The sequence below is a fragment of the Symphalangus syndactylus genome, chromosome X (genome assembly GCF_028878055.3).
Source record: "Symphalangus syndactylus isolate Jambi chromosome X, NHGRI_mSymSyn1-v2.1_pri, whole genome shotgun sequence".
NCBI lineage: Eukaryota > Metazoa > Chordata > Mammalia > Primates > Hylobatidae > Symphalangus > Symphalangus syndactylus.
This window is the reverse complement of record NC_072447.2, coordinates 138,043,057-138,055,896: the sequence shown is the minus strand read 5'-3', so window position 1 is coordinate 138,055,896 and position 12,840 is coordinate 138,043,057. Positions and strand designations below refer to the sequence as shown.

Here is a 12,840-nt window from a genome sequence, read left to right as displayed (position 1 = left end):
GAACCACCTTCTCCATTTCAGTATGGGGTCCGTGATGAGCTTTAGTGGTGGTAAGATAGAGGGACTTTGATTGCCCTCACCAAGTTTTGTAGGCTTCATAGACTGCTTTTATTCTTTACTGTTCAGATGTGATCATTTCCCCATGTCATTAAATAGTTTGAGATCATCATGGCCTTTCATTTTACTTTATTTCACTGGGTATGTGTTCTGACTGACCTTTGTCCATCCCATACCTGGTCCCAATAGATTTCATACTTTTCATTTTAGGCTCTTTGCTGCTCAGAACTGCTTATTGCAGTACCTTTGTAATCTGAGTGACCTTCATGATGGAAGACAAAGCAGTGTTGCAATATCTATAGAAGCAGGCAGGTCATCAGACCTCTGCAGTGGCACCTGGAGGAAGCATCCCTGCATCTAGGACTTCTGGTACTCAATCTCTCAGCCTACTCCTTTGGCCCTCCAACCTCCTAGTGACAGGCAGATCAGGGACACTCACAAAGGGTTCCTTCGAAATCCCCTTCCTTACTACATCTCTGCCTTAAGGTTGACTCTGTGTACAGGATTGCAGTTAGGCCACTGGTAGTAAGTGGGGAGTGACCTTTCACTAGTATATTCTACCAGGATTCCCCTGAGAACCAAGGCCTCAGGGCACTGAACCATGCAAAGGCTACTTTGTTCCCCTATTAAATCTTTGTGGATCTGAGTGTCACAAAAATTTGTGTAAAGTTATCTTAATTATAGGCTTCAAGTCATTACTGGTCCCAATCACCAAAAGAAAGAGGTTAATTGTATTTCTGTTCTCTTTCTTATATTCATCTTCCATATTGTCACTTTTTATGTTTCTCCATCCTTTGGAGGTAAGGCCTCTTGCTTGGGTATTGACCACACTGCAGAGAATGAAGTGAGGGAAACAAACAGTGACAACTGAAAAGGTGAGACTGCAAAGTAATACAAAAGAGCCCCTTCTACTGTTACAAATGCCATTCCTTTGTCCCTTTATGGAATCCTGTGAAGATGTTCATGATTGTGAATTATTACCCTACCCAAGACATTTGCAGCACAAAAGAGGACCCTTGAGATGATAAAACTAGCATAGATCAAGGAATAAGTCTCATTCTTGTAGGAGGAAGAAAACTGCTGGGGCATTGTTGTTGAGGGAAGTTGGGGGTTACTGACATTGTTCAAAGGATACCTAGAAGGTCCCTGCCCATTCTACCTACCTCCAGAGCCAGTGGACAGAGAGCACAGGGAATATGCTGGACCTACTCAGTAATGTAAACTGCTTCCTAGCACTTTTCCCAACACTTCAGCAGAATCTGTGTTTAAAATCAAACAGTGAATATGCTTAACACAATCTTCCTTCATACCTATCCAGGGAGGCTGACTGTCAGCACCTTGAATTGGCCTTCATGATTAGCCCGGTTTCAGTGTTTTAAGAGCCCTGTAAATCATAAAAACTTTATTTTATTAAGCAATTTGAATTTTATCTCTGATTTCAAAAAGATTTTGACCTATTATATGCCAAACTACAAATTAATGATGTTTCCACTACTTCTGGGAATACAAATATTATCACATACCTAATACAGATAATAATGTACCTCTACCTCCACATACAGCCCTATGAATCACTGCTGAATGGCAAAATTTCACCTATTTAAATGAAGAGAGAGAAGCAATAAAGTAAACAAACAAACAAAAAAACACTCTTGTGATTTATTCCTCATTCGTATGCTCTGGAAAAATAACACATATTAGAAATGGGGCAGAGAGGCCAGGCATGGTGGCTCACACTTGTAATCCCAGCACTTTGGGAGGGCAAGGCCGGGGGATCATGAGGCCAGAAGACTGAGACCATCCTGGCCAACATGGTGAAACCCTGTCTCTACTAAAAATACAAAAATTAGCCAGGTGTGGTAGCACGTGCCTGTAGTATCAGCTACTCGGGAGGCTGAGGCAGAAGAATTGCTTGAACCCAGGAGGCAGAGGTTGCAGTGAGCCAAGATCATGCCATGGCACTCGGGGGAAAAAAAAAAAAAAAAGAAGGCAGAGAGTTGTTGACTGAGTGCTGCCCTACAAGCCCACCTTAGGATAATCTGCTTCTATTGGGATATTGAGCTTTTCCCAGAGATAGATGGGGTGGCAGAGGCATGTTAGCACAGTAGATTTCAAAGATTAGCATGCAGAGATATGTTGAAGATAATTTTTTTTTTCCTGCCCATTAGGGAAGGTGGTAATTGTATTGTGTTTCAGGTCATTCATTAAACAAGTTTGTACCTAAATTAACTACAGTTCTGCATTCCTTTCTCCACTACCTACCCAATTAAAGCAATATAAATGTAAACGCTTTTTCTGAAGTATCTAAGCCACTTAGCTGGTTCCCTGATAATGCGTTAAATAAAACTGTGAGAGGTGTTCACCAACAAATGTGTGAGATGTATGGCTTGTAACCATTTGGGGTATATGCTTTTAGACAGTTTTTTGGAAATGAGGGAAGAAAAAGCACCCTTTCTGACTATTCCTTACCTTATCTTGGCCACATTCAGATTAAGGTTCATTTCCTAAGGGGCACAAAACTGACTTGTTTACAACATTAATCGTCTGGGATTGGTCACTGGTGGGATCGCCATTTGCAGGACACCACAGGACCCTGTGTCAACATCAGTCATAGCATCGCAGGGCATATAGTTTTTGAACAAGATATGGACCCCATTTACAGAACCAGGGAGGGAAAAGTGCCATATTCATTGAGACCATTTCTTTTCAATAATGTCTGACATTTATTGAAAATAAGGAAAAGACTTTCTCCAGGTAGTGTATTAGAGCAGAGCAGAATGCAGGGGTTACTGTGTTGAACAAAAGGCACACATCAGAGAGACAGTTGCAAACTCAGAATACTGGGTTATGGGCAAAACTAACTGGTCCACAAGAGAAAATGAGAGACTCGATTTGGCTGCCAGGCACACCTGGGCCTAGGCAAGAACACAAGAGGTTTCTGGGGGTGGGGAGGAAATGGGTCTCGCTGAAGGTGACAGATCCCTTGGGAGGCGGCCAGCTGTCTGGATCACTGTCCAGGGACTGTGGCCAGCCCAGATACCTCCGAGGTGAGTCCAGATCACTAGGAGCAGCAGTCTGTCGGTAGGATGCGATGGATGGCGATGGCCGTGGCAGCGCAGGTCTGTGGGCAGAATGATGTAGTCGTCTGGCAGTCTGGTGGGGAGGAGAGGGCTTGGCAGCGGCGGCAGTGGGTGGTCTGTCCAGTGTGTAACAGGAGCCCAGCTTGCAGCTGGAGCGCAGGACAGCGTCCAAATGTGCATGGGAGGGGCTGGCTGGCTGGAAGGAGAGGGCGGCGGCTCGCTCCAGAGTGAGGCCCAGGGGCGGCAGCAGGATCCTGGAGCGCTATTCCTGGAACAAAGGCAAGCACTACGCGGGAGGGAACAGGAGCGCAGGGGACATCGCGGCGGCTCGAGGGGGAGGGAGGCGCGAAGGGAGGGCGCCGGTGGCGACCCTGGCGGCGGCCAGTAACACAGCGGACCCTCCCCAGAGCACCCGCCCCCAGGCCCGAGGGTCTCCCGGCCTAGAAGTCCTCGTCCTCCTCCCATCCAAAGACTCGCTTCATCTCGGCCAGAAAGCCCCGGTAATCATTGAGCAGGGGGCTCTCCTTCTTGATGTAGGGGATCACCCACTGCAGGGCGGGCCCCGTGAGGCGGGTGATGAGGAACGTCACCTTCAGGGCGTCGCTGGAGAACGTGTTCTCGTCCACGAACATGTAGGAGCCCGTCTGCACGATGAACTCCGGGAGCCGGTCGGTATCGCCGTCAAACGTCTCGGGAAAGGGAATAGGATTCCTCCAGCGACGCGTCGCAGGCCGGATCGGCAAGGCCAGGAGGGCCTTTATCAGCTGCACCCGACCGTCCATCGCTGCTCCTCGCGTCGCTGGACGTCAATGGGCTCCACCCGGCTCTGCAGAGGTCAGTACCGAGGCGTCGCCGGAAATGCGTGTCCACGAAGGCCGGCCTAGGATAGGGTGGGCGGGGCCACGACCGGGGCTCCAACCCTCTCATGGACTCCGCCCACAAGGCCGGGTGGTCCCTAGTACGCAGGCGCACCGTGGGGAATACACTGGCGAAGAGGGGCCTAAAGCCCTCAAGGAGGCCGGCTCGTATCGGAGAGGCTGGGCCAAGGTTTCCTAAGGTGGCGGGACCGGGAGCAGGAGAGGAACCAGGGAGACCTGGTGGTGTATGGGGCGCGGAGAGCTCGCTCCGAGGGGATGTTAGAGGCCCTACCTAGTTCTGGTGGTTGAGGAGTCCTTCCGCAGCACTCGTCCCCACCTCTCATCAGCCCTTGGGTATGCATTCAGGGAGCCTTGGCCCTGGACGCCACTCGTATGAGGTTCTGTGAACACATTTTCCTGCTGCTTCTTTTATCTCTCAACCAGATTATTGGCTCCCTATTTTGCAACATTAATAGAGAAGCCCCACATATTAGCAAATACAATCCAGAGCAGCATATTCAAAGAGTAATGCACCACGCTTGAGGGATGAATACTCCATTCTCCATGATGTGATTATTAATACCCAGTATTTGATAGCACAACAGGACGACTACAGTCAAAATAATTTAATTGTACATTTAAAAATAACCAAAAGAGTATAATTGGATTGTTTGTAGCACAAAGGATAAACGCTTGAGGGGATGGATGCCCCGTTTACCATTATGTGATTATTATGCATTCTATGCCTATATTAAAGCATTTCATGTACCCCGTAAATGCATATACCTATTATGTACCCACAAAAATTATAAATAATTTTCTAAAAAGAATAATATACCACGAGCAGTTAATGTAAGGAGGGTTAAATATTAAGAAATCTCTTAATTTGTTATAAAAGCTGCCCTCAGTTCTCTGCCACGTTGCCCTGTCCATAGGCAGTTCACAACACTGCAGCTTGTTTATTCATGGAACAAAGGGAGAATGTGTCTCCTTGAAAGATGGAGTCATGAAGGGGTGGCCAGCCGCTCCACACCTGTGGGAGGGTTTCTTATCAGGTGGGACGAGAGTCTGAGAAAAGAAATAAGAGACAAAGTATAGAGAAAGAAAAGTGGGCCCAGGGGACCGGCGCTCAGCATACGGAGGACCCCCGCTGGCACTGGTCTCTGAGTTCCCTCAGTATTTATTGACCATTATCTCTACCATCTCGGAGACAAGGATGTGGCAGGACAATAGGGTAATAGTGGGGAGAGGGTCAGCAGGAAAACATGTGAACAAAGGTCTCTGTGCCATAATTAAGTTTAAGGAAAGGTGCTGTGCCTTGATATGCACGTATACAAACATCTTGGTGCATTAAAGAGCGGTATTGCCACCAGCATGTCTCACTTCCAGCCCTAAGGTGGTTTTCTCCTATCTCAGTAAATGGAACATATGATCAGGTTTTACACCCAGACATTCCATTGCCCAGGGACGAGCAGGAGACAGATGCCTTCCTCTTATCTCAACTGCAAAGAGGCCTTCCTCTTTTACTAATCCTCCTCAGCACAGACCCTTTACGGGTGTCAGGCTGGGGGACGGTCAAGTCTTTCCCTTCCCAGGAGGCCATATCTCAGGCTATCCTATGGGGACAAACCTTGGACAATACCTGGCTTTCCTAGGCAGAGGTCCCTGCAGCCTTCCGCAGCGTATTGTGTCCCTGGGTACTTGGGATTAGAGAATGGTGATGACTTTTAACAAGCATACTGCCTTCAAGCACTTTTTTAACAAAGTGCATTCTGCATAGACCTAAATCCATTAAATCTTGAGTCAACACAGCGCTTGTCTCTGCAAGCACAGGGTTGGGGCTAGGGTTACAGATTAACAGCATCTCAAGGCAGAAGAATTTCTCTTAGTACAGAACAAAATAGAGTCTCTTCTGTCTACTTCTTTCTACATAGACACAGTAACAGTCTGATCTCTCTTTCTTTTCCCCACAAGTCATGTATAAACTAACGTAATCATGGTAGTTACGTCTCATCACCTTTGTCACATTCGATTGGTTAGAAGCAAGCCATAGTCCCCACCTACACTGAAAGACATGACCAGGACATTGGGATGTTGGGAGCCACCTTAGAATCTGTCTGCCACAGCATGGATATACAAATTTGGTGATCCATTCATTTGTTGGAAGATATTTGGCACATTTACAGGTTTTGGAAATTACAAAGGAATCAGCTATAAGCATTTATATACAGATTTTTGTGTGAGCATAGGTTTTCATTTTTCTAGAGTAAATTCCTAGAGCAAAGATTTGTGTCATATGTTTCCCAATAAAAACTCTCATTGAACTTAGAAGGGAGCTCCTAAATCTGAGGAAAAGCATCTACAAAAAACCTACAGCTGTCATACTCAAAGGTGAAAGCCTGAATGCTTTTCACTCTTAGATCAAGAACAAGACACATAGAGGGGAACAACACACACTGAGGCCTATCAGAGGATGGAGGGTGGGAGGAGGCATAGGATCAGGAAAAATAACTAATGGCTAATAAGCTTAATACCTGGGTGATGAAATAATCTGTACAACAAACTCCCATGACACAAATTTACCTATGTAACAACCTGCACTTGTACCCCTGAACTTGAAAGTTAAAAAAGACCAACAAAACAAGTACATATGCCCACTCTCATCACTTTAGTGCAATATTGTACTGGAGATTCTAGACAATCTCATTTCTTTGCAATGAGGGCAAAGAAAATAAGGAAAGGAAAAAGTAATAAAAAGCATCTAGATTGGACAAGGCAAAGGCAAACTTTTGTTATTCATACACAACAGGATCATGTATATAGTAAACAGATTTTCTAAGATCAACAAAACATACTAGAACTAAGAAGCGAGTTTACCAAGGTTTCAGGACATAGGCGAATATACAAAAATCAATTGTATTCCTAGTAACGAACAAGAGAAATTTGAGCTAGAATTTTAAACACCATAAAAACATAAAAAATGTTAGGGTTAAATATGACAAAAGAGATGAGACTTGTACCCTGAAAACTACAGAACATTCCTAACATATATTACAAAATATCTGAGTAATGGAGAGATATAGTCATGAACTGGAAGATTTAATATTGTTAGTATATCAATTCTCCCAAAATTGATATATAGATTCAAAGTCCCAGCGAGTGTTTTAACATATAAAAAACAACTAATTGCTTCTAAAATTCGTAGGGAAATACAAAAAAAAATGCATTAGCAAAAACAGCTTTGAAATAGAAAAACTAAGTTGGAGGACTAATAATATTTGATTTCAAGATTTATAATAAAGCTACTGCAATTAAGACAATGTGATATTGTTATCACAATAGACAAATACGGTCATCCCTTAGTATTTACAAGGGATTGGTTCCAGGACCTCTGCAAATACCAAAATCTGAGGACACTCAACTCCCTTATATAAAATGGTATAATATTTGCATATAGCCTATGTATATCCTCCCATATACTTTAAATCGTATCTAGATTACTTATAACACCTAATACAATATAAATGCTATGTAAATAGTTGTTACCTCATATTTTTAATTGTACTCTTTTTCTAATTTTTACTTTTATTTCAGTAGTTTCTGGGGTAGAGGTGTTTTTTTGTTACATGGATAAGTTCTTTAGTGGTGATTTCTGAGATTTTAGGGCACCTGTCACCCAAACAGTGTACACTGTACCCAATATGTAGTCTTTTATTCCTCACTCCCCTCCCATCCTTCCCCCCGGGTCACCAAAGTCCATTATATCAATCTTATGCCTTTGCATCCTCATAGTTTAACTCGACTTGTAAGTGATAACATACAATATTCGGTTTTCCATTCCTGAGTTAACTTCACCTAGAATAATGGCCTCCAGCTCTATTCAAGTCACTGAAAAAGACATTATTTCATTCCTTTTTATGGCTAAGTAGTAGTACATGTTGTATATATACCACATTTTCTTTATCCACTCGTTGGTTGATGGGCACTTAGGTTGGTTCCATATCTTTGCAGTTGCGAATTGTGCTGCTGTAAACATGCATGTGCATGTGTCCTTTTCACAGAGTGACTTATTTTCCTTTCCTTATTTCCCAGTAGTGGGATTGCTGGATTGAATGGCAGTTCTACTTTTAGTTCTTTAAGGAATCTCCATACTGTTTTCCACACTGGTTGTACTAATTTACATTCCCACCAGCAGTGTAAAAATGTTCCCTTTTCCATACATCCATGCCAACATCCATTGTTTTTGGACTTTTAAATTATGGCCATTCTTGCAGGAGTAATATGGTATCTCACTGTGGTTTTAATTTGCAGTTCCCTGATGATTAGTGATGTTGAGCATATTTTCATGTTTGCTGGCTGTTTGTGTGTCTTCTTTTGAGAAATATCTATTCATGTCATTTGCCCATTTTTTGATGAGTTTTTTTCTTACTGATTTTTTTTAGTTCCTTGTAGATTCTGAATATTAGTCCTTTGTTGAATGCATAGTTTGTTAATACTGTCTGTCTACTCTACTGATTATTTTGCTGTGCAGAAGATTTCAGTTTAATTAGGTCCCATTTATTTATTTTTATTTTTGTTGCATTTGCTTTTGGGGTCTTGGTCATGAATTATTTGCCTAAGCCAATGTCTAGAAGAGTTTTTATGATGTTATCTTCTAGAATTTTTATGGTTTCAGGTCTAAGGTTTAAGTCTTTGCTCCATCTTGAGTTGAATTTTTTTATAAGGTGAGAGATGGGGATCCAGTTTCATTCTTCTACATGTGTCTTGACAGTTTTCCCAGTACCATTTATTGAATAGGGTGTCCTTTCCCCAAATTATGTTTTTGTATGCTTTTTAAAAGATATGTTGGTTGTGTTTGACTTTATTTCTGGGTTATCCATTCTGTTACATACCTATTTTTATATCAGCACCATGCTGTTTTGGTAACTATAGCCTTGTAGTATAACTTGAAGTCAACAAATGCAATGCCTCCAGATTTGCTCTTTTTGCTTAGTATGACTTTTGCTATGTGGGCTCTTTTTTTTGGTTCCATATGAATTTTAAGATTGTTTTTTATACTTCTGTGAAGAATGATGATGGTATTTTGATGGTAATTGCATAGAATTTGTAGATTGCTTTGGGTGGTATGGTCATTTTCACAATATTGATTCTTCCTATCCATGAGCATGGAGTGTGTTTCCATTTCTGTCATCAATGATTTCTCTCAGCAGTGTTTTGTAGTTTTCCTTATAAAGACATTTCACCTCCTTCATTAAGTATATTCGTAAATATTTTTATTGAAGCTGTTATAAAAGGGATTGAGTTCTTAATTTGATTCTCAGCTTGGTCATTATTGATGTATAGCAGCAAAAATCCTCAATAAAATACGAGCTAACCTAATCCAACAGCATATCAAAAAGATAATATGTTATAATCAAGTGGGTTTCATACCAGGAATACAGGGATGGTTTAATATATGCAAATCAATAAATGTACTATATTTATTGGAAGTCAAACTGTTGTCATTCACCAATGATATGATTCTATACCTAGAAAATCCTAAAGACTCATCCAGAAAGCTCCTAGATCTGATAAACGAATTCAGTATAGTCTCAGGATACAAAATCAATGTATACAAACTATTTTTTATTATTTTTTTCCAGAATATTTTGATCCGCCATTGGTTGAATCTGCAGATGCAGAACCCATGGATATAGAGGGCCAATTGTAGATGAATAGAACTGGATATGCAATTCAGAAATAGACCCACACATATATGGACAGCTGATTTTTGTAAAGTTATAAAGGCAATTCACTGGAAAAAGGATAATATTTTCAAAATGATGCAGGAAAAGTTGAATGTACATTTACAAAAAAAAATTTGATCCATATTTCACACCATATGCAAAAATTAACTAAAAAAGGTTAATAAACCTAATGGTAAAACCTAAAATTATAAAGCTCCTAGAAGAAGACAGGAAAAAAAAACTTTTGAAACCTTGGGTTAGACAAAGATTTCTTAGCTATCACAAAAAAAGCACAATTCTCATAAGCAAAATTTTGTAAATTGGACTTTATCATATTAAAAACCATGTGCTCTTCAAAAGACAATGTTAAGAGAATGAACAGAGAAGGCACAGGCTGGGAGAAAATATTTGTAAGTGGCATATCTAATGAAGATTTGAATACAGGATACATATAGAACTCTCAAAACAACAATTTAAATGTCAACAACCTGATTTAAAATGGAAAAAAATATCTGAAGAGACACTTCACTAAAAAAGATAAATGTATGACAAATAAGCAACAAAAAAAGTGTTCAGGGACACATGAATTTTATCTGTTTCTTAATAGTAGGAAGTAAAATCAGTCAAATGAATTTTCTGTGTCTATGTGTGTTCTGTGTTCCCTAATTTATGCAGTTAGGGAATTGCAAATTAAAACCACAATCACACCTATTAGATGAAGTAAAAAAGAAAACCAACAAATAAAGAACCCAGAACAAAACAAAACCTGACAATACTGAGCATAAATGAGTTTGCAAAGCAACTTAATCTCTCATATATTGCCAGTAGGAATACAGAATGTTAGCCACTTGGGAAAACATTTTTGGCATCTTACAAGTTTCTTTTATCCAGCTTTACACACTATAATTCCTCCTCCCCTGAGATGAACACTATTCTGAATTCTACAAGCATTTAGCTTTGCCTATTTTTAACACTGATATAAAGTGGAATCCTAAAGTATATACAAATTTTGTGGCTCACAACTTCTATTCAATGTAACATCTGTAGCACTCCTCCACATTGCTGTGTGTACTAATACAGAATTCCATTGTATGACTATGTGATAATTTATTTATCCATTTGCCTAATCTAGTAAAACATAAAAAGAATAATATGCCATGATTAAATGAAATTATCCCAGCAATGCAAGATTGTTTTATGAATCAAAAATCAATTATAATTTACTGTACTAACTAAAAGGAACTGTAGCAGACAAAATGGCAATCCCCCAAAGATGTGTGTGTCATAATTCCCAGAACCTGAAAATATAAAGCAAGAAGTATTGCAGGATCTGGCCAGCAGCCTGCAATGCAACGGGGCTCTCCCTTTGTTCCCAGGTGGATCGGCAGGTTGAGAAATAATAGACACACACAAGATAGTGAAAGCTGGGTCCGGGGGGTCACCGCCTTCTGGTCCTGCAGTGCCAACAATGCACTGGATATACCAGCATTTATTATTAAGTTTAGTGAGGGCTGGGATAGGTTAGTGAGGGATTTAAGGTCATTTGATTATGAGGTGAGATGGTCACATGGGGATGAAGTAATTCTTTAACATAACATCTATATGCAGAAGTACAGTATACAGAGATAAGAATTTACAATATAGTGTGTGCATCAATAATTTCTAACAGAGCCTTAAAACAGAAACACAGTCTTTCCATAACCTATGATTAGCAAGATATTAATCAGCAGTAACAGTTGCAGCAAAAACTGGTTACAAATAATCCATAGAAACAGGACGTGAAGCTAGACAACCGGTTAGACCAGAAATTCTCAGAAGGGAGTATGCCTTAACCCTAAAGAGGCCTAGAAGAGCCGTGGCAAGATGAGAGCATTTATAGCCCTATCTTATCCATATGGACAGGCATCCCTCATGCGTCTGTTTATAGGCTCTCCACAAGGGTCGCATTCCATTCCCAGAGCTATGAACATCTGCTTTTCTGGGATAGGAATCTTGGTGATGTGAAACCTCCTTGACTGCACATGCATTCATAGGCTCTCTGCAGGGGGAAGCACATCACGCACTGTTGGCTCATTCTGGCAGTCCAACCTGGCATTGTCTTTACACAATCCTGCATGCAATTTTGTATTTACAATAATCAGGAGCATTTCATCTTTTATTCCATAGCAATAGTTTCAGGGGTTCTCCCTACAAAGAAGGAATTAAAGCTGCAGACAGAACTGAAGTTGCTAATCAGTTGCACTGAAAATATGAAGATTATCATCAATTATCTAATCATATGAACTCTTAAAAGTGGAAGATGAAGGCAGAGAGGATTAGAAAGAAGCAACATGAGAAAAATTTGACACCCACTATTGCTGACTTTGAAGAGGAAGAAGGTGGCAATGAGCCAGTAAATATGGCATCCTCTACAAGCTGGGAATGGCCCTCATATTACAGAGCAAGAACACAGTACATCAATCCTACAACCACAAGGAACTGAATTCTGCCAATAGTCTAAATGAATGGGAAAGAAATTATTTCATAGAATCTCCAGAAAGGAACATAGCCTCCCAATACCATGACTTTGGTCTAGTATGACCCATATGGAACTTCTGACCTACAAAACAATAAGATGATAAATGTGTGTTGTTTTAAACCACTAAATTTGTGGTAATTCATTAAGACAGCAACAAAAAGCTAACACAAAGAGAAAATCCATAGGACCATATCAATAGACACAGAAAATGCATTTGACTGATTTCATTTCCTATTAAGAAATAGATAAAATCATGGAGGGTATCTTGTAATTTGGAGGAAAGATATATCACATTTAGTTGTACTGGTAGGACACTTTTACTAAATGGCCTGTATGGATGTTTTGGAAATATGCATGCTACTCTGCTCATCAGGACTTACATAACCTAGTCAACCCAACTGCATTGAAAGTATCTATGGCAAACAAGTGATCAAGGTACATATCATCAGTAATAACATATACTACATCATGAACACCTTGATATGATAAACTAACACACAAAATCTTTGCTGTAGTATACCTGGCAAAAATAACTGATTCTAATCATGAGAAAACAACAGAGGAAAGCAAATCTAGGGACATTTAAAAAAATTGTTGACCAA

At 40.7% G+C, this 12,840-nt stretch overlaps 1 protein-coding gene across 2 annotated transcripts; it reads right to left on the bottom strand.

The window, feature by feature from the left end:
* Positions 1 to 2,756: 2,756 nt before the first annotated feature.
* Positions 2,757 to 4,010, bottom strand: RTL8C (retrotransposon Gag like 8C). Of its 2 annotated transcripts, XM_063634791.1 has the most exons (2): positions 3,728 to 4,010; positions 2,757 to 3,178 (listed from the first exon to the last, which is right to left on the bottom strand). In XM_063634791.1, exons 1-2 carry the CDS (start codon positions 3,917 to 3,919, stop codon positions 3,119 to 3,121), a joined length of 252 nt encoding a protein of 83 aa, XP_063490861.1. In that variant the 5' UTR covers positions 3,920 to 4,010; the 3' UTR covers positions 2,757 to 3,118. The 2 variants fall into 2 exon arrangements, with proteins under 2 accessions (XP_063490861.1, XP_055124325.2); XM_055268350.2 differs by having other exon boundaries at positions 2,757 to 4,009.
* Between the last annotated feature and the right edge of the window lie 8,830 nt (positions 4,011 to 12,840).